Raw genomic sequence first — 23,205 nt, 5'->3', positions numbered from 1 at the left:
ATTAATACTCTGAGCTATGGCCCGACTTACTTAATATCAGCAATGACATTGTATTCTAAAATTATGACTGGAACATAATGTAAGGGAAACTTTTATAGTGTGTCTGCCACCCAATGGGTATCCTGGCGCTTGAGATTACCAAATACACTATGTGTAACTGACGGAACAGAGCTGGAGATTATTCTCTAGGAAAGAGTCTAGTTTTCAATTCCTTCCTGAAATGTGACAGAGTGTTCATTTGTTTAAGCTCAATTGGCAGTTTATTCCACAGTCTGAAAGCTGCAAAACTGAATGATCTGGCACCCAGTTGGACTTTGTTGATATGGGGGCTGCATATCAGACTGGCTGCAGCGGAACACAGGCTTCTAGCTGGAGAATACCATACAAATTTCCCCCGTAAAAGCTTAGGCCCCATGTTTTGTGCTGCCCTATAAACTATACAGAGTGCCTTAAACTGGACTCTGCACAATGGGCAGCCAATGAAGATCTTTTAGGGCAAGCGAGGCTGAAGCTCTGCATTGTCTGTTTAACGCAAGCTTAGCTGCAATAATCTGTATCCTTTGCAGTTTTTTTATCAGACGATGAAGCTCCTAGGAGTAAGGCATTGATTAGGTTAGAAATAATATGAATACAGATTGGCTCCTGCTTCTGTCACGCTTTTTAGTTCACAGTGTGTTACCAGACGGTGATCATTCTGTCTTTAACAGTTTGGCATACTTTCACAAGTGTCTGTCAAGATACCTTCATGTATCATTGAATTTGATATTTCATAGATTCACATGCTTGAATCATCCCCGTGGTTGAGCTGGGAGTCCCACAGGAACATCTAACTAGTAGTTCCATTAATGTAATCGTAAGGCTGAAACAAAGACTGCTTAGTAGCCAAGTCACACTATTCCACAGAAATCAAACTTCAACCAATTAGAGAAAATCAGCCTGATGACCTCACCCTGAGAGGCCACCATCCTTCAGATTTCTACCTCACATCATGTGTGAAGGGAATCTTCTGAGCAGTGCTCATTTCCTTACAGTTAATTGACTTTTCTTTCAACTTCAGGCTCCAGTATTCAGTGAAGATCTCTTCTCACTTCACTGGGGTCACCATCAAAAGCAGACAATGGCTGATGCCACTAAAAAAAAAAGTCTCTATTGTGTGACTTGTACACTAACCATGAAGCTGAGGAATGCAATTATGCCACACCTTCTCAACTTAAACCTCATAAGGCAGAGAAGGATCACTTTTTATTTATCTACAAAAGGTCAAATATAAAAAAGAGCCATCTTCTGAGGAAGACTCGTATAACACCTCAACAAAGTCTAAAAAACATAAAGAGACGTCCTAAAGCTTTGAGGTCTGAATCATCTACCTAGGAAGACAAGAGACCAAAGTCCATTTTCTGAGGAGATAATTCACATTGGGAAGTTAAGACCTAAACCAGTTTGTGAACAGCTGAAGCAGAAAACTCCTTATACTATCACTAAAGACTCCTCAACAATTAGACTGCCCTCAACAAAAGCATTGTCGAGAGAGTCATTATCTTTGACAAGAAGGCATGACAAAACTACAGTGGTAATGTCAGTGACCACCATAAAAACTACTATATCGTCATCAATGACAACTTCAACCACTAAAACATCACCTACAGTTGCATTACCATCAATTATCCCATCAACTTTACCTCCATCATGATTCTACCATTGATGGAAAAACTTAGAAGAGGTCTAAAATCCTGATTATATTTGAGAAAACCACCAAAACTACTCTACTTGCAGAACATGTATGTGTTCTAATTCCAGAATAAACATCCACCAGTAAGGTGTTGCCAAACCTTCCATAGCACCTTTTTGAATCCCAAAAATCTGAAAATAAGGGTATGTTTTGGTCAGATCATAGCCTAATTCTAATCAATGTGAAATATCAGGACCCAAATGATGACAGTTATGTTCATACTCATTCTCAATATCTCTACAACAGACAGACAGAAACGCCTACTTCCAGAGTTCCTATCAAAACTTTTCAAGAGTACCAAGAACAAGAATGGCAGTACAGCAAATCATCTTTTGAGAGTGTCACGCAGGACTCCGAACAACCTTTGATGCAGGTTCCATGAAATATTGTTAAAGACCTACATTTTTTTTTTACCTATTATTCAAGATTCCCTCAACCAGCATCATTGGCGCAGAAAAAACAAGCTCCTCCGCCAGCTTCACGACCAGCTACGTTGCCTCTATCTCAAATCACCACTCCTAGAACACTTTCAAGACTACCACTCAGACTGCCTAAACCGGTTCACTTCCCAACAGCGTCTTCCATTCTAAAGCCAGGTCATCCTGACAATGATTTAGGCACATCTGTGAGCACTCGTCAATCTTGTAGCTTTTAAGTCCTTTATAAACAGTTAATAAGTCCATAAACATAAGTATTTCCAGGAGTCTTAAATTCTATGCAATTTACAATCTTTATTATTATCCAAAGAATGTATACATAAAAACATCCATCACAGACAATTTTGAGTATCTACAGCCAACCTGAAAATTATAATTGTTATACGGGTGATGCACAAGAAGAAGGAGCACTTTCACTGCTGGTACTGGTCGTGAGATAGATCACTTAATCACTCTGGTAAAAGTGGATGCAGTACCAACTCCATCACAGACTGCTTTTTGTATAATTCAAAGAAGACGGTTAGAGCAATACCAAAAATGGACCACATATGGTCACTGGGCAAAACAGTGAAGAATGCAACAACAGTAGCAGCTGTTCTTCCAGGGCTGGATAAAAAGTATAAAGCCCATGATGATACTCCGGCCTGCCTTATTAGACATCCATGGGCGGGGTAAGGCAATTTTAATTCATTGATAATCTCTCAGTCTGATAATAAGAGCTCCACTTACAAACTGTGTTGAGTTTACCCACCCACTCACTCTAGGTGTAGTGTGTGAGGATTCGATAAAGCATGCAACAGGTGGTACTTGAAGGGTGTGGATCCTACAAAAATATCCAAGAGATGCCAGTCTTACACTAATTCACCTGGGTGCGGATCCTTCACTTTCTTGAGATATACTAGGCCCCCGCAAACCATCTCTTGGTCTGAAGAGATCACAATGACATAGGTTACTTTTCCCTATAAACACTGAAAAATGTTTGCCTCCACCAGAAAGGGGAAGGATCTTTCTAGGAGCAAGAATCTATACAACCCAAGCTAGAGCAGTTCCCAGCGACAAGAGAGCAAAAGCCATAACGAGTGTCAGTCTCCGATAGTGAGTACAATGGGAAAGATGCTAGGCATGATGGCTTCCTGCATCCCACTTATTCCATTTGCAAGACTATACATGAGATCAATCCAGGAATGGATCATGAACCAATGGTCACAGGCAACAGGAAGTTAGGAGGATCTAGTTGTTTTCACGCAGAAAGTACAAGAGGAAATGGACTAGTGAAAGGTAGAGAATCGTTCATATTACCAACTCAGATGGCAACCATCTTCACAGACACCTCACACACAGGACGTGGAGCTCACATGGTGAGGCTCAACATCAGAGAAGTTTGGAAATCAGAGAAAGTGACCAGCACATAAACATACTGGAATTAAAGACTGCGCTCCTACCCCTAAAGGCATTCCAGACATAGTTATGGGGAAAATCAATACAAATTTAGCTGGACAACACAACTATGAAGTTCAACCTCAGAAAGCAAAGTGGTACAAGATCCTTCCCCCTATCACAAATGGCACAGGAAATGTGAAAGTGGGCCATTCAAAGAAGGATAACCTCAACAGCAGTACACCTATCAGGGGTGGAAGTGAACAAACTCTGCAGCCAAGCACCAGTCTTGCACGAGTGGGAACTAAATCATACAGTGGTGAAAAGGGTGTTCTAGAGGTAATACACAACGCCAGAGGTCGGCCATTTCATAACCTCACAAAATTCAATATGCCAAAGCTTCACCTCCAGGCACCCATACCACAACTCTCTGTAAAATGCACTGTTGATAGACTGGTCAGGGATATTTGCATATGTTTTTCCCCAATCCCGATAAAATTATTAGTGATCAACAGGTGCAGATAGTCATTGGATGGTGCTAATCCTAATTGCCCCTGATTAGGCCACAGAAACATGTTTTTCTGAAATGATAAATGATAGATGGCTCAGAACAACATGCAGAGACTGCCTGTGTTACATGGCCTGCTCCATGCAGGGAGGCAAGGTTCTTCACCCAGAGGCCAACACCTTAAGCTTAGCAGCATGGCTTCTGAAGACCTATGCCCTGATCTAGATGTTGGCGAATCCGGTCCCACCGTCACTTTTTCAACGGTTTTACCGCCCGCCATCTTGGCAGTCTGCCTGCTGTATTGAGATGTTGGTGGGTCTCTGGAGAGAAGACCCTCTGAGTCCTGCCGCCTCATCTTGCTTCTGCGTCAACGGCGTCAGGAGACAGAAGCGCTGTCGGAAGGATTCCTGCCCAAAATACTACCATGCCGATTACGATGTGTCTTTTCATCGAGGCAACTGTGGTGGGAATCCCTCCTACTTTGAGTTGGCAGAATCAAAGGAAATTTCTTTCTTGTAAAACATCGTCCAGGGGTCTCCTTTGCTCATCCGACGCCAAATTACTCAGTTGTCACTTAGATCTAACGTAAGTTACATGTACAGTTGTCGTATTTATCATGTGTTGACAATTGCTGTAGCCTCGTGTATTTTTGCATTGCTCTTACAAGCAGTATTTTTCTTAGATGCAATGCAGTAGTGTTCATTTTCCTACTTATCATGGTAAATTGAACACAACTGTATTGACACCTATCTAAAAATATTGGTTGTTGTGGTGCAGTGCAAGTTATGTCTGTTGGGGAGCATTCAGTAGTGTGTGTGTATGATGTGTATGTTGTGTGAGTAGCATGCTACATGTAACACAAAGGGGCATAACACATTGCCTACATATGTTTTTCATGCAAACATGACACATGTGAATTGATAGATTAATAGGTTGTACTTAGCTCTAGTCTATTAGGAATTCACTTCATCCGCAAACCTCTGCCAGCGTAACAGAAACATATAAATCTGCTCAGTTCAAACTTGCCAGCTTGACAGCGACGGAGTAATGTTATCCAGCTGGGAACCCCGCAACGGTCTAGTGTCTATAGCCGACCGCCGTCAGCTTGACAGAGTACTTGAAACCATGCCGCTGTGGGACGACGGTAGTCCCACCAAGATCTAAATCAGGCTCATAGAATTTGGATACTTGGGCCTTCCAGAGAAAACAATGGAAGTCCTAAAGGAATCGAGAAATCCAGCTATGAGGAAGTATTACACAGTGAAATTGAAGAGGTACACAGTGAAATGGAAGAGGTACACAAGATGGTGCCAAAATCTGTCCTGTTCCCAAACAGGATACAAGACATCACAGGCATGAGATACCTTACCCACCTACTGGATAATACACTGACCTACACCCTACTAAAGGTGTATTTAGCAGTCACAATGGCCTACACTATAGGTCACATAAGCAGAGATTTCTCCACTACACCTGTGGGCAAACGGTTACTAGAAGGGGCCAAAAGAATAGCCCTACTAAGCTGCACAACAACGTCCATATGGAACCCAAACATGGTGTTAACGCAACTGTTGCAAGACAACTTTGAACCAATCCACTGGACAACACAAAATGTTGTCACACTAAAAAGAGCTTTCCTAATAACTACACAGGGTTACTGAGCTACAAACAATTACCACTTAGGAGCCATACCTGCAGATACACAAGGACAGGGTACTCATGAGAACCAACCCTTGCTTCCTACCGAAGGTCCTATCACAGTTCCAAATAAACCAAGCTATCCAAGTACCAGGTTTCTTCAAGGAACCAAAGACTCAGACAGCCCTTTGGATGTATCTAGAGAGAACAAAATCAATCAGGAAAGGAAAACTGTTCTTTGTGCCATATACTAAGGGCACTATCTCAAGGTGGATAGCCCAGACAATATAAATGTCACAAGAAGGCTGGCATACAACTAAACACTCCACCCTGAGCACACTCAACAAGGAAGAAACCTTAGTCTTCCTTACAAACGTCTCATTAAGCTACACAATGGGTGCTAAGAAATGTATTTGCAAGTACACCTCATTTCAAACCCAACAACCATAATAGACAAAGATACAGCTACAAAGTCCATGCACTGCATGTGAATCCAGAAAAGAATCATGCTGCAAAACTAAAGGTTACTTACTGGTAGGATTAGTTTTGCAGCTTGAATAATTTTCTGGATTCACGTGCGACCCATCCGCCTTCCCAGGAATTGAGGTGAAACAAAGAAGACAAAGATAAAAGTAAGATACAAACAAAATCAAAAGATAAGGGGAAGCCCAGGTGAAGTAAAGTGAGTAACCAAGTCTCCAGGACAAGGACCTGAAGATGGCGACCATGCACAGGGTCTTCTGGCATCAGGAGACGGTTAGAAGAGGTAGCAAATGGTGGCAACAGATTAATCCAGCATTTGCAGTGCAATAGATCTCGCATTAGTTAAATGTAGAGCTATTGGCTTTGCAAAAAAAAAAAAAAATGAGGCGTCTGCCTGCCTTTGTATTTTTATTTATTGACTTTTGTAGCAATGGCAGCACACAGCGCTTTAGCTTTAGGAGTGTAAAGCTAAAGCGCAGCCTACTGCCATTGCTACAAAAGTCAATAAATAGAAGAAAAAATAGTTGTGCGGCCGCTGTATTTTTTTTCTATTTATTTACTATTGTAGCAATCGTGGCATGCCGTGATTTAGCGTAATATGTTTAAAAGTAAAGCGTGACATGCTACCATTGCTGTAAAAGTAAATGAATGGAAAAGAAGTTTGGTGCCCACCTGCCTTTTTTTTCTTGATTTATTGACTGACTTGAACTAAAGCGCTGTGTGTACCATTCCCATAAAAGTCAATAAAAAGAGGGGGTGCGTCTGAGTTGGCCAACCAAAAGAAACAATTGGTGATGTTCTGTGGGTGGGAAGCAAAACACCAAAAGACGGGACAGATGGACACTATTGACCAACCACAGTAAAGTAATTTCCAAAATGCAGGCCAACCAACCAGAAGCACTGTGCGGAGCGTAAAGCTCATATTCTGAATACATGTCTCAGAGACAGCGCAATCAGTGCCTTGGTGAGACCTAAAAAAAAGAGAGAAACCAAAAGACTGTAAGAGGAGAGTTCTGGTCCCAACCCCTAGAAGTTTGAATAATGCACAGCAAGTCAATCCAGAAAATTCTTCAAGCTGCATACCTACTCTTACCGATAAGTAACCATTTAGTTCTCTCTTCTCCATTCTTGTTTACAGTTCTAAATTATCCAGATTTTATACAGTAACTCTTACGGTGTGAGCATGTTCGGTTGAGAAGTCCTGCAGCGGTCCTTTTAATTCTCCAGACTTTTTCTGGGATAGCTCTGTGCCCACCAACACAGGTTGTAGGCTCCTAAGTGGAATATTTCAAAAGCAAAGATTTCTCAAGCTACTACTATTGAGCGGATATTGTATCATGGCAGCAGTGCTAGATTGTTGCGCTTAAAACCAGGGCTTTAAGTGGACCGGGTCTCACCGGGTCTGAGCACCGGCAGTTTTTGTAGGCGGCCTTGAAACGAGTCTCTATTGGGCTCTGTTCTGTGCCATGGTACAGGCGGTCCGTTTTTTTCCGGACTGCAGTGACAGCAGGAACATCGATGTGCGCTGCTCACACTGCTCTCTTCTCACTAGTGGAGGAGTTACAGCATGACGTCATGCCAGGTTAGCGTTGTAGGGGAAGGGAAATCCTTTAACCCCTTCACTGCGGCGGCAATTCCGCCGCAGTGCTAAGGGGGCGGGGCGGGCGCATGCTGGTGACGGAACTACAATGTCATCAGCCGCGGTTGGGCTGTGCTCATGACGGAGTGGTTCCGTCATGGCCCCGCCCGCTCAATAGAACGCGCCGCGCAGGCGCGAAATCAGCGCCGCGGAGGCGCGGCAGCCGGGCCATGACGGAACCGCTCCGTCATCAGCACAGCGCCACCGCAGCTGATGACGGAGCAGTTCCGTCATCAGCATAGAAAGGGTTAAAGAGTCATTTTCTCTCTGGATTTCCCTCCTCTTTTTGGAACTCGGGAGCAACAACATTGTCGTGGTGTCACCAGGGCTTTAAGTGGAAGCTTTTTCAGTATTATTTAAAAGCCATAGTTCCTGCCTATTTATCTTATGCTACTAACAAACATTGACAAAGCCAATAGTCCTGATTTGTTGTAGGTATGATGTTACTTGTCGTACATATATCTGGATACAATGACAGAAACAGCAAATTACAAGTCGGGCGGCACACTATGAGGACAGATTTTTATTTTACGTGTTTTAAGCCACACCCTTAATTGCATTGGCCATGCCCCTTTGAGAGACCCCCCCCCCCCCCCCCCAGTTCTTTCATCCCACTTAAAGCTCTGCTTAAAACTATTCTGAAGGGCGTGGAGCACGAGTGGCCTCTATTCCAGCAGTGTCCATCAGGTACCATCTCGGGTCCACCTCCCTCCGACTGTCTCTGTTCTTAGGTTGCTTTGGAAGTGATTTGCTTGCATGGGTTGAAGTGCATCCACGAGGAAAGTGTTCGCCTTCAAATATACCCATTTAATCAGAGCCCTGTTACACTCCAATTATGCCCCAGCGGCTGCCCTGATTAAGCAGAGCACCTTTCACTCCAGCGAAGACGCCTCTTCATCTCATCACGGGGTGAATTTTGGTCGTATACGCCACTGAACCGAGAAGAATATTTTAGTGCAACTAAATGATTACATTCTTGTATAAAGATGCCCGCGGTAGCAAAACGAGCAATGGGTTCATAAATAGATCTAGATTATGATGTTTCCTTTGCCGATGCTTTAAGGTGGACTGGGCAGATTGTATCCCATGGATAAAAGTCTGTTTCAGCTGCGCCTTTGTAGATGAAGTTGCTTCGTTATCTACTGTTAATTACATATTGCATCCCGTCATATGCTTTTCCGTGCCTTACATACAGTAGGAGCCTTGCTACAGTTCCGCTGTCCCACAGGGCGAGCCACAGCATTCCCATTTAATTAAATTGAAAAGCTGCAGGACCCCCACCTTCATCACTTCTTGGTGTAGAAAGAGCAAAGACAAACAGTGGGACATAAGAAGCGAGTGAAAGCTTGCTGGAGTGCCTGTGAGCTGAAAGTATATCATTTGATGAGGCTCACCAACCGATATCATTAGCAAAAGGAAGCTGCAAGGGAAGTGAGAACAAATATTACTGTTCGCTGTTGTGGAGCAAAAGAAATCCTGCCCACACAGTAAGAAAAAGAACTGTAAATATGAGCTGGGATGGTAAAAATGCAACCAACTATTTTTAAATGTGTCATGAAATGACTGCTTTTTGGGTTCTTTAACTGTATGATTATTCATTTTCAAATGTAGTGCTGTTATGATACACCTAAGTGTATTGTCCTGTATACTTAGTTTTATAGTGCTGTGGTTCGGAATTTAAAAAGTCTGTACCCCAAAATGCATTCTATTTTCCTGTTTAATTAGGTCATACTCTTTTGAATCCCTCATTTACATTTTCAAGTGGCAATCAACGTTTAGTTTTTGCTGGAACAATATTTACTGTGGGGTTGCTGGCCAGTAATGTCACCTCACTAAAGGAACAAACATTGGCAATGCCAATAGGCCTGGTTTTGCAAGAATATTGTATGGCAAAGTAAAGCATTAGAACTAAATAGCATTGGAATAAATATATATTTGTGTCAAAGCAACAAACTGTAGAATAATGCTAGTGTAGATTAAAAGGTCAGGTGACATTTTCACTGAAAACTGTTGATATACAAGGAACTCTGCAGTGCTTTTAAAATTGCTGCACTGCTACAAAACTGTCCCCCAGTAGCAAAAGCAGCCCCCGCCATTCCAACCTACTGGTGAAACGTCTGATGTCCAGTGCGGCCAGTCCAGCCTTGCCGAGCACAAATTGGGGTTTACACAAAGGATATGATGCCCTCTTCTGCTCCACCCTGGTTGCTCCATCTCCAGCATTGTCCTCAACAGGGTCGGACTGGGAACTCAACCCTGCCCTGCCAATTAAGTTGGGACGGTCGAGGGGGCGGTGGGGGGGAGGGGAGTGCGTGTTAGAAAACACTGCAGCTGCTTTTGTTACAGTGGGCCGAAAACCGGCCCAGTAACAAAAACAGCCCACCGGGAATCCAAAACCGGCCCCCACCATGGCAACACACTGCGGAAATGCCCAGTGCCTGGTACGGCCAGTCCGGCCCTGGTCCTCTATAACACCAGAGCCAACTTCGGGCCTGTTACAAGATGTAGCAAGTTTTCTGAAGAAGAAAACCTTTATTAAGATCCTGATGCAGAGCAGTTGATAAAGGTGTCCTCTTACAGGGCTTTACCTTATGAGTGTCTTGACAGACTGGAGGGTCTATGTGACTGATTCAGACACCATTCAGATGCAAAATATTGTGTATCCGAATGATAATGGTATCGGGGCGATGATGATAGCAGTGAAAAGGGCAATCTTCTTCCTCGAACAGTGGGATGGATGCTGGTGACTCTTTGGCCCTGCAGAAATCCTAGCTATCTTCCAAGAGGTGAATCAGAAGTGGCCTTTGTGTCCTCCCACTGAGGATGTTGCCTCAGTTATGCCTATTTTTCCCAAGACTTGCCTGTGGAAGAGACGAAGGCTAACCTCATCACAGAAATTCTACAGCCAGAATCTTATGTAGTTGAATTATAGCTCCCCTTCAACGAAGCACGAATTTTGCCCCATTTTAGTAATGTGGAGCAAACCAGCATCTGCCTCCTGCGATGAGCCACCATTTTCCGGCTGCTAGGAACCCAACGTTTTCGGCAGCTCACTCCTCTCATAAATTCCTGTGGGCCATGTTACATCTTGCTCCAAGCAGAATTCAGACACATTTCATTCTAAGCCTGCTGGTAGTATGTGGCAACAGATTGAGGTGATGGGGAAGAAAGCCTTCTTTTCAGGGAGCTCCGCACTTTGCTACACAAATGCAACTTAGCTTCTGACCCATTACTCTCATGCTCAATGGAAATTAGAGCAAGTGGTCGATCTAAACCATCTTTGTGACTATTTTTGCTGAGGTTTTGTGTGATGGACAAGATGTGACCAAGCAGTTTATGGGTTCTAACCTGGTCACTGTAGATTCAGTGGCATGGTTCACAGTCTCTTACCTAGTCATCTGCCGCCATGCCTCAGGGCATTCTGCAAAGCTTTTCAGGGGATGTCTATAGCTCATTATTAGGGGCAAGCCTTTTAATTGATTGCACTTCTCTGGAAAGAAGGCTGACTGGAGAACTTTGAATAAGGTCGGCATACATCTTGGTCCTCTGGGATGGCTTAACCTGCTCAATAGTCTACGGTTCCGTGGATATTAGTGGAGCCTGGAAAAATCCAACAAGTTCTTTATCTTCTACAAGCAGTGCTGTGGATCCAAAGATTGGTCAGAGAAGCAATAACCGTCCTATTCCTCCTTGGCTGTTTCTGCAAAACTGCTTTAATCGATACTTCAGGGAAAAAGTGCAGCTTGCAGGGTGTACTTTCCCATGGCATGCTGCCAGGCCTTCTCCTTTTACCATTGGTTCCTTCAAATTGTTGTGCAAGGTAGATTTGCTGCCTCCCATTTTCTCAGTTAGAAGACCATACCCGCATTCTGCATCAGAAGGTTCTTTCTGTTGCTCTTTGAGCAGAGGAGCCATGGAATTGCTCCAGAGAATGATAGACAGGGATGTTATTACTGATTTTGCCAAGAAAGAAGATGGCCTCTGTCACATTCGGTATATTGGTGTTCTGAATACCTTCTGTAAGGAGAAAAAAATCAAAATGCTTTCCTTAAAACAGGTCCCTTTATCTATGGTGTTGGAAGATTAAGTATCCTCCAGAAAAATTGTTACTCAATGGGAGTAGTGTGTTTCTGCCAGACCTCTGGGGCTCGACATACAAAGCCTTCAGGCCTAAGTTCCCTATTTGATTTTTTTCTGGAAGTCAAGTCTGTTGCTGGGTGAGCAAGATGGGTGAAGGCACAATCTGCTTGAATTGACACTCTTCCCATGAAGGTGCACACCCTTTTTGGTTAGGTGACTTATTGCCTTAGACATACTTTTGTTGCAGTCCCATTTCCAGGGACACAATGTATTATTCTAACCTTGCAGAATTTGGTGAACTCGTATTCCAAATGCTCAAATCTACAATAAAGATCAATTTCAGGCTACATATTTCTGTAGTCTCTTCTGTTTCATAAGGTTAGACCAATGGGCATTTGTCACCATGTTTATCTGGTATGCCAGAAGTTCTGATGCAATGTTCTAAGGGCTGGGGCTGAAGGTATTGTTCATGAGGGAGAGAAGTGATCAAGAAAGCAATTGAACTGAAGGCCCTCTGGATTAAACTCTTATTATTGGCATACAGTTCAGCATGGATGTTACACTTGCACATGTCAAGCTGGCAGTCTTCAGGAATTTTGAGGTGTCTCCAAGTTCAAGGACAGCCTTGTTAGAGGAACATAACTGCAAGAACCTTTTTATAAAATAATTTTCTGAAGGCCCAGAGGTGGGCCAAGGCCTGCTAGCTCATTTGAGTTCCTATGAAGCGAAATAGCAGAACAGGTATTCATTGGCTGGTTAACGCAAAAAGGGGTATACTTGAGGGAATTCGCCAGCTATGCAGTGCCTCTGCTTCTATGGTACATGGAAGGGCATTTCTATTCTCATTCTCAAGCTAGAAAATTGGGTCAGTCATTGATTACTTGAAATGTCATACATATGTGAAATCAGCCCACAGAACTGCAGATATAGAAAAGGCAATGAGTCAGCCCCTTAAGCCAATGGCTGTGTTGCTATAGGCATTCACATTTGAATCCGGTCTCGGAACAGCCATTCAGTGTTTGGGGTGCCAGGCAGTAATAATAGCATTGAATCAGGTATTCTAAATGCGGTTGCCCAGTACACGCATAGTCGTCCAACTCAAATTAGTATCACTTTGAATTTTACTCCGGTTTGAGCACATCGTCACATTTTTCAAGACCGATTGCTCTGGGCGTGTTCGAGACACTATACATGCGAAGATTTACCTCTCTTGTCTTGTCTCAATGAGCTCGCCTTGCACTAAGGTGTAGGCGAAGGAGCACCACGGTTACGGAGCATGCCACCTAGAGCGGGTGAAGATTTGCATTTTTAATATCTGGATATATCTAACACATTATAGTGACTAATTACTATGATGTCAACATCAGAGTAAGATACGCTCATATGATGGAATATAAGGAGTTAGTACTTTCTCCCTACTGAAAACAGAGCCTACCATCTCTTGATGTCTGCATTCTGTTAGGATAAAGAGATGGTTCTGGGAATAGGTGCTATAATAATGTTTATTTTTTTAGCCTTATTATTGAAAGCCTACAGGCTTTGCCAATGCTTGTTTTATTTGTGCCCCATCAGTTTCTAACCTTAAAGCCCCAATAACACCTGCCCTGTTAAAACTAAAGGTGAGCAAAGTGTAAACCCATGAGACTGTGAAGGAAGGTCCTCATGTTGTTCTGGGAAAAATGATTACCATTTACAGCTGAAAATTTAGATCAATCTGCAGGTCGAAGGAACACTAGAGATGTCCACTTTTGCTTGGATTCTGAGCTTCCTAAAAGATGCATTGCCGGTTGCAGAAGTTTAATTAATGCTAGTACAGCTCGCTCGATCTGTGTGAGAAAGTCTGTAACCTTTACATAGCGCCCAATCAAGTCTCCCCATTTATTGGTCAATCAACCACCACTCGGCCAATGCCAAGAAAGCAGGTAGTTGGTAGCACACTTCTCTTTAAAAGATCAAGCTGACATTTCGCCATGTTTTAGCTGACTGTTGAACATTAGCTTGGGCGAGTGAGTTCTAAAGGTCCTCAAAACAAGATAGGTTTTGCTATTTTTTCAATATTGAGCTCATATTTTGCTCCAGCCAATGTAGTTTGTTTCATCAGAAAAAAAACAGCTGTATTTATTCTCTGCTCCTTTTTGTTTGGTCTGTCATGATGTCCATCCAGGGCAAGTAATGCCAATTCTCACCATCCCTCCTGTGTCATGATGGATTCATCCCTCTATAATTAATTGATAGTACTGATATACCATGTTTCGTATGTATGTATAGGTATTTGTGGAGGGCAGATGTTGCTAGATAGAAAAGCAGGGCTAAAATACGAGGCATTCCTGTTTTATGATTCAGGCCAGGGGAAATTCTAGCTAGTTATTGTTTATTTGTGAATGCTATCATGTGGAGATGAAATGCTGTCTGAATAGGTGGGTCATCAGCTCCTTTATGAAATGCAGAAGGGTTAGGGCAATTATCATGATAATGTTGTCACAGATCCTAGGCCCATAGGTGTATTTGACATAGGTGGACACACAAATGTTTGGTTCTGAATGGTTTGCTTCCTATCCCAGACTCACTGTTGTAAAGGTGAGAACATGTTCTGCGGGCAGCAAGACTTGGGCAATTTTGGACTCGTCAGTGCTTGGTAGGCAGAGCAAATTTTTGTTCTGGATTGATAAGTAGCATACCACCCCATCCTCTTACACAATCTTATCTCAAGTGAAATGCTCTAAAGGGTCTTGTTCTGCTTCAGGAAGGAACTCAAGCACTCCATGTTTTGCTACCTTTTGGACTAACAGAAAATATGACGCTAAGCCTGTACAGTGTGTTTGCTTTTGATGTCACACACGTTTTCTTAATGACATTAAGAAATTGCTTTTCAAAGATTGAAGTACGCTCAGATGGTGAGCATTGTTCCATACATAAGAAAAGGGTTTGCATTTAGATCAGTAGAAGTGGACTGAGATAACATTTCCTACATACGTTCCATGGCAACGCTTTTTTCTTTAAAACTCAATCCATTTACAATCAATGAGGGTAATAAAATTCCCTTGTATCCCACATTGTTTATTTTGTATCTGTAGATGGATTAATGCGGTCTTATAATAACAGAAGCCATGAGTCCTGGCATCGTATCTGTAGATAAGACGTGATCATCTTTAAATTAGATTGGCTTGCACAAACATTGCAATCTATTGGTTGAAGTACACCCAAAGAAAGGTAGTACTTTTCGTCAGTGATTGTCATTTCAGATCTTCACTAGGAACCTATGCTTCATATGTGGGGAATTTCCAACATTTCTCTGACAAATCAAAAGCCTAGAGTTTTGGTGGTTAATGAACTGTCTCTGGTTCCAGAAGTCACATTTTCCAGCGTATGCTGGTTATTCATTACATAATTGAGGGTTTCACTTCTTATAATCACTGTACCACTCACATCTTTTGAACATTCTTTTATATTTATAGCCTTGAAACAGGGATTTGTTGCAGTCCAATTAATGCTTTGAAATACAAGTGTGTTGTGTAAAATGAAAGGCAAGCATTCTGAATATTCTTCTACACCTTGTCTAGCAAATGATAGGTTTGAAAACAAAGCAATATGAATTTTATATACTGTATGAAAGCTACAGATGGGGGGGAGGTTCAGCCGTTAATCTTTCAAGATTGATCCCACCAAAGTACTGCCTTCTAACCAGCTGCAACAAGAGCACACCAATTAGAAAAACTGAATCTAAATGTTGACTATAACAAATGTAAATTTCCTTTTTATTTATTTAACGTTTTGTATAGCTTAAACATGACCCATGATTCAGAAAAGGGGGTGGTGATGAACAGAGTGTCTGAATTAAGCAGACCACTCTTACCCAGTCCAAAGATCAGGGATTGATCCATCGCCGTTTTTCAGCTCACTGCACCATCCCAGCTCAGAACTTGGCTATATGCAAATTAGTCTGACCCTGGCCGAGTGCATCATGGGAACAGGGCAGACCAAACTACCAAGCCAATTCTTATACTGGGAAGGAAACAAGCTACCGGGGACCGGTTTCTGGCATTTCAGCCGTCTTCGGCCCGGCTTGCTTGAATCCTGATGGTGCAATGAGCTAGGGGCTCACATCTGAGTATACCCTTCCACGCTTATGGTGGACAAAAATGATTCAGAAAAGGGGGTGGTGATGAACAGAGTGTCTGAATTAAGCAGACCACTCTTACCCAGTCCAAAAATCAGGGATTGATCCATCACCGTTTTTCAGCTCACTGCACCATCCCAGCTCAGAACTTGGCTATATGCAAATTAGTCTGACCCTGGCCCAGTGCATCATGGGAACAGGGCAGACCAAACTACCAAGCCAATTCTTATACTGGGAAGGAAACAAGCTACCGGGGACCGGTTTCTGGCATTTCAGCCGTCTTCGGCCCGGCTTGCTTGAATCCTGATGGTGCAATGAGCTAGGGACTCACATCTGAGTATACCCTTCCACGCTTATGGTGGACAAAAATGATTCAGAAAAGGGGGTGGTGATGAACAGAGTGTCTGAATTAAGCAGACCACTCTTACCCAGTCCAAAGATCAGGGATTGATCCATCACCGTTTTTCAGCTCACTGCACCATCCCAGCTCAGAACTTGGCTATATGCAAATTAGTCTGACCCTGGCCCAGTGCATCATGGGAACAGGGCAGACCAAACTACCAAGCCAATTCTTATACTGGGAAGGAAACAAGCTACCGGGGACCGGTTTCTGGCATTTCAGCCGTCTTCGGCCCGGCTTGCTTGAATCCTGATGGTGCAATGAGCTAGGGACTCACATCTGAGTATACCCTTCCACGCTTATGGTGGACAAAAATGATTCAGAAAAGGGGGTGGTGATGAACAGAGTGTCTGAATTAAGCAGACCACTCTTACCCAGTCCAAAGATCAGGGATTGATCCATCACCGTTTTTCAGCTCACTGCACCATCCCAGCTCAGAACTTGGCTATATGCAAATTAGTCTGACCCTGGCCCAGTGCATCATGGGAACAGGGCAGACCAAACTACCAAGCCAATTCTTATACTGGGAAGGAAACAAGCTACCGGGGACCGGTTTCTGGCATTTCAGCCGTCTTCGGCCCGGCTTGCTTGAATCCTGATGGTGCAATGAGCTAGGGACTCACATCTGAGTATACCCTTCCACGCTTATGGTGGACAAAAATGATTCAGAAAAGGGGGTGGAAATGCCAGAAACCGGTCCCCGGTAGCTTGTCTCCTTTCTGGTGAAGAATTGGCTTGGTAGTTTAGTCTGCCCTGTTCCCATGATGCACTGGGCCAGGGACAGACTGATTTGCATATAGCCAGGTTCTGAGCTGGGATGGGGCAGTGAGATAAATAACGGTGATGGATCAAGCCCTGATCTTTGGACTGGGTAAGAGTGGTCTGTTTAACTCAGACACTCTGTTCATCACCACCCCCTTTTCTAAATCGTTTTTGGCCACTATAGGTGTGGCAGGGTATACTCAGACATGAGTCCCTTTCTCACTGCTCCGTCAGGATTCAAGCAAGCCGGGCCGAAGAAGGCTGAAATGCCAGAAACCGGTCCCCGGTAGCTTGTCTCCTTTCTGGTGAAGAATTGGCTTGGTAGTTTAGTCTACCCTGTTCCCATGATGCACTGGGCCAGGGACAGACTGATTTGCATATAGCCAGGTTCTGAGCTGGGATGGGGCAGTGAGATAAATAACGGTGATGGATCAAGCCCTGATCTTTGGACTGGGTAAGAGTGGTCTGTTTAACTCAGACACTCTGTTCATCACCACCCCCTTTTCTAAATCGTTAAACATGACCCAAGCGGGTATCGGAGCGCTTAACATACGGGTTGTGGAAGACATAGGAAGATAGCTGAAGGAGAAAAGTGAAAAAAGTAAAGCAATATACAACAGGAACAAAAATAATATTATGGCAGGTGACAATGGGCCGCAACAAATGACAGGAGTATAAAAACAGCTAAACAAGATCGAGGCAAGAGGAGAAAAGCTTCTAGTTCAGCACAGTGTTCATTAGTAGAGCTTTAGCTTCCCTTTTGAAGGCAATTGTGGAAGGAATCAGTCTTGTTTCCACAGGTATCGAGTTCCAGATTCTAGGGGCAACGCCAGAGAATGTACGATTGTAGGTTTTAAGTTTTTAAAATTTCTTTGGCTTAAGCAGCAGTGTGCTGGTGCTCCTTGAGGGCCGGGTGCCACCAGAGAGTTCCAGCTTATTTGTCAGGTAGATTGGGGTATTGAAGTGTAGTGCTCTATGGCTCATACAACCAATTTTATGCTTGATCCTTGTCTCAAAAGGAAGCCAGTTGAGCAATTTCAGGTCCGGCGAGATGTCGTTGGTCTTCTTGGAACCAGTGATGAGTCTAGTCGCAGCATTTAGAAATACTCTGATGGGAGCTAAACTGAGTTTTGGCAGTCCGCATAGAGCAGCACTGCCGTATTCTAGTTTAGAGATGACTAGTGCTTGCACCGCCGATTTGGAAGTCTTCTTGGGGAAGGTAGGGTTTGAGTTTTCTTAGGATGCTCAGTTGGAAGTTCGCTCCTTTGGTAGATGCTCTGATGTGATCTTGCATGTTTAGGTTCTTATCTAGCACAACTCCCAGTGATTTAGTGGAATCAATGATGTGTGGTGTGAAGTTGAGAGTGGTGAGGTTACATAGATATTGCACAGCAGTGGGGGTTTGCCTAGTGGGCAAAATGAGGAGGAATTTCGTTTTAAAGGCGTTTAGTTTGAGTTGGTTGAAGGTTAGCCAGTTTAGGGTTTTGAGCAGGGTTCCATTGAGTGATTTGATGTCATCGGGTAAGGCTATTTCCATGTGCAGTTGCTTGTCATCCACATACATGTGATATTGGATGCTTTGAGGATTACAGTCAGCTGTTCAATCAAAAGGTTAAAGAGCATGGGTGAGAGTGAGGACCCCTGGGGGACACCCAGCGTGCAGGGACTGGGGTTGGATAGAGTCTGATAGGATTTGACTCTCTGCGTTCTGTTGTTGAGGAAAGAGGCAAACCATTTAAGGACCGTGCCTGAGAGCCCCATTCTGCATTCCAAGAGGTTGAGTAGATTGTCATGTTTGACAGTGTCGAATGCAGATAAGAGATAGAGTAGAATTAATAATCAAGCTTCATTCTGGTCAAGCGAAGTGAGAACATCGACCTCTATATGAGTGGTGGCCATTTCGGTGCTGTGGCCAGTGCGGAAGCCCTATTAAATTGGTCGAGAAGATGGGATTGCTCAATGTGTTTGCGCAGTTCATGTGCACATTTTTCCAGTAGTTTTGCAAGGGTAGGATGTTTGTGATTGGTCAGTAGTTATTTAAGTCTTCCGGGTATGCCTAGGGTTTTATGAGAATAGGGAGCACTAGGCCAGCATTCAGGCAGTCCGGGATCTCACCTTGAAGAAGAGAGGCGTTGATGATCTTGGACCAGAGTGGTGCTAGTGATACTATCATTTATTTAAAGAGTTCAGCACCTTGCAATATAATAGCAAGCCAATGTCCAAAGAAATGAGCACACAAGAGGAAGTTCAGATCCCAGATGTTGGTTTCTTCGCAAGATTGTTCTTTATTGATTTTTAAAATTCAAAAGACCATAGCCGAGCCTTTTGCTTTTAATGTTATTGGAAGTTATTCCTTGATGAGGAGTATAGAGGGGAGTGCTCCTTGGTTCTTTGCACTAGCACGCTACACTTCAATACTATATTTGTCAGGTGCGGATGTTTATAGCTTCTACCCTCAACTCATATCTATATTTCTTTAAAGAAGTTGGGGGGGGGGGGGAAGTGATTTGAAGGTTTCAGGGTTGAGAGTATGTTGAGGATGTCAGTGTCATTGAGGGGTGTGAATTGACTCTAAGAGGCATTGTTTTTGGGGGAGGCGTGGGAAGGGGTGTGGGTAAACAGGAGTCAGGAGAGGGTGAGAGTTTGAGTAAAGCAGACTTTAGATGTGATTCAATCTTATTCGCCTTTTCGAGGAAGAAGTTGTATAACTATTTTACTTATTAAAGCAACTTGTGATGCGCTCTAGATACTACCATTGTTTCAGTGGCACTGGTTCACAGTTTTGGCATTGAAGAACAATTGCATCAGGAAAACATTCAATATGTAAATATATCAGAAATCCCCTGTCCTCTTTTGTATTGGCTGGTAGGCCTTCCGGTCGGACCACTTACATTATGAACAGTGGCCTTCCACTGTTGGGGAAGCCTAGGATCTCTTGTGTACAGAAGGACTTCAAGTTAGATTTTGACAAATGCCCATGATGTGTGTAGGCCCTGATCCTTTTCCCTACAGTCCTTCGAGTATTTACAAATGACCCAGGAAACACTGCATGAAGATAATCAGGAGTCAGACATCATTTGTATACTCTATTGCCAGTGTGCAGACTCATTTTGCAGGCTATTTTTGGGTGTCTGACGAACCAAAAATTTGCATTTAAACCGGACCTGATACCATTTATTGGAAAGGTCTTAGATTCCAGTTTGTTATGAAACAGATGTGGCTTCAACCATCAACAGATAACTTAAGGGATTTGTAGTAATCTCAAAAACCAAGATTGGCATCAAGTAGGCCAAACATTTGCAGGACAAAATGTGTGTCGGAAATATGTCACCACTTTTTCTTTTACCTCATATCTTAATTAACAAATGTCACCTGGTGCTAGTTGGAGGGCAGGGCAGCAATTGGATTAAACCTGAAATTTAAGCCTGTGATATCCATGATTGGATACTATGGTTTCTTTTCACTTCTGTAATATTTTAACACAATAATTATATTATGAATTTCTTGGAACCTTAAGTTCTCTATTTCTTATTTGTTGGGCAGTATGTGTATTCCTTCCATACCCAGCCCCCCTTGTAAAGTGAAGCCCTTTTGGTCAACTTCTGTGGAAGTAAAGGGATATTATAGAGAGGCTGTGCCACATTGCTCTCTATGAGTAGTTGTTTTTTCGTGGAAGCTAATGTTAAAGAAATTACACATTATCTTATTTAACATATGTTAAAGGTTATTATTATTTTTTAGGATGAACGTGATGCTAGAGAAAAAGTAAAAAAGGAACAGGATGAAGCCTACCGCGTCTCACTTGAAGCTGATAGAGCAAAGGTACGCATATTGGTTTATTTGGGATTCTGAGTTCATTCATTTGAAAGTTACATGTCAATAACCAGATTCATGTGTCTTCTTATTTATTATTTGAGTTATAGCAAGATTGTTTCTATTGTTATAAAAAATGCCTTTTATGACTTTGGACATTCTTGCTTTTACTGAATCTTTCTTTCTAGCTTTTTGTACCTACTAAGGCTAGTTAATACAAGGTCAGAATTGGGTTTATAAAATTTTAATTATATACTTGACTTGTATTTCTTTAATTAGTTAGTGCTCCCTTTTTCTAGCTGGAACACTCACATAAATTGTTGTATTGATATACAGACATTGACTCTGCATGTAGGATTTTCAGGAATATTTCACAGAAGCATATGGTGAGCAGAACTTTTTTACATAAGCTCTAAATCCGTTGATTTGTTTATTTTGACAGAGTAGACAGTTCAGGGAAGTACATTCAAAGCACAGTTAACTCAGATTAATGTTCTAGTGGGATCAACTTTTTGGACCCTTCATTGTCTAACACAACGTTTGTTCAGGAATTCCCCATACAGCATAATTCTGTAGCTAGACAGAGTTGCCTAAACAGTCTTAGATCAGAATTTGCCTCAAAATACCACCCATCTTCCAGAAGTGTCAGAAGTCACAATATTCAGCCAATGGTTACCATATCTAGCACAGATCAGACCCTAGGTCAAGAGTGAAATATGAGCTACCATGCTTCTTCAGCTATAAAAAATATATCTCAGAACTCACAAAAGGGCATAAATAAATGAAGGGTCCCCTCAACAAATTGAAGACAGAACACTTCCTATTTCTTGTAGTTACATAGTTAAAGCCCCAAGGATTTTAACTTGATTCTGGGTCCTTCTGAAGTGTCCAGTTTTGGGTCATGTAGGCCTGATTTTCGTATATACGCTTGAGAGTGAAGGCACCTTGCATTTTTTCACTTCCATTGAGATACGTTCTTCTAATTGCATTTGGGAATTCTACTGAAACTTCTACCTTTGTTGTGGGGAATCGGAGGAAATTCTCTCACTGTACCATAGTCAGTCATAGTCATAGTCCTTCCTTCACATACGGTGGCCATCTTGGATGGGTCAATACACCTCAATCCTTCTTACTTGGTTTTGGAGTCTTCCTTTTGCCGACCTGCTTTAACTGCCTACTGCAAACTGAATTATCCCACGTGCTTGGTTTCAGAGTTTTCCTTATAATAGCTTGCTTGAACTGCTTACCGCAAGCTGAATTAAAATTTTCACATTTAATCAACTATAATTATGTTGATACAGCCTTTCCTTCTGTCATCTTAGACAGAGGTGCTCTGAGGTGTTCAATAGAATCGACTGGTCACTCACCTCGGCTCCCCTCTAATTTGGTCTGAGTTGCCCCGTCAGCCGGTAACCTGAATACATCTGACACCTCTCTGACTTCTACCTGAATCCTTATCCCTAGCTAGTTATTCCTCCCATGTCACTAGTTGAATACTGCGCTGACATGGATCCAAAACCCTAAAATTCAATTTTTCCCAACCTCAAGCCGGCTGGCCACAATGCTTTCAGTATCATATATCCCCCTAACCTATCAAAAAACGCTGCCAAAAACTTTAAACATAGATTACTCAAAACCCACACAGAAACCCTGATCTCAGATCCCTACTTCGCCATCAAAAAAGGTACTATTAAAAATTATCTCATCTTGTTCACTAAACGATTGGCACAATAGAGGAAGGCTATCTAATCATTGATCCGGATGGTAACACCCTGTCCGGCTTATAAAGCAGGGGCTACCATCTCCCTCTACAAAAACGGAACCATCTTAATCCAAGCTTCAGACCGCAACCTAGCAGTGTTTGACAATTGTTTCCCCTTCATCATGCATACAGTGGCTAACATTAAATCTAACCCCTCCCCCAGCCTCCCCAGAGTTCATCCTCTCATCCTCGATTCCTCTTTTGACCCACCCTGGGCTCCATCCGATTCTCACCACGAAGCCAATTACATATCACCTCGGAACAGTCAGTTAAGACGAGATTAAGCTGCCCCACAATGTCCAATCAGCTAAACGCATGCCTCCATTTAAGGGGAGCACCAGACTCCCTGTCTCCCACTCAGCTCGTAGATCATCGCCCCACAATTGGGAAACCACTCCCCATCCTAACGACCCTTCACGGCCCTCTAGATGTATAGCCTCACTGTCTGACATCCTGCCCC

At 42.9% G+C, this 23,205-nt stretch overlaps 1 protein-coding gene across 2 annotated transcripts in view; it reads left to right on the top strand.

Moving 5' to 3' along the window:
• The window catches only part of FAF1 (Fas associated factor 1), a 1,861,897-nt gene that overhangs the window by 1,504,037 nt on the left and 334,655 nt on the right, over window positions 1–23,205 (top strand). For both annotated transcript variants that reach the window (XM_086952414.1, XM_086952412.1), the window contains exon 16: window positions 20,912–20,992. In XM_086952414.1, the coding sequence (XP_086808540.1) occupies window positions 20,912–20,992 (81 nt within the window). The remainder of the gene's footprint in view (window positions 1–20,911; window positions 20,993–23,205) is intronic.

The sequence above is a fragment of the Lissotriton vulgaris genome, chromosome 1_1 (assembly GCF_964263255.1).
Source record: "Lissotriton vulgaris chromosome 1_1, aLisVul1.2, whole genome shotgun sequence".
In the NCBI taxonomy this organism is placed as follows: Eukaryota; Metazoa; Chordata; class Amphibia; order Caudata; family Salamandridae; genus Lissotriton; species Lissotriton vulgaris.
Note: the sequence above shows the minus strand (reverse complement) of the source record. Positions and strands in the feature narration are given on the sequence as shown.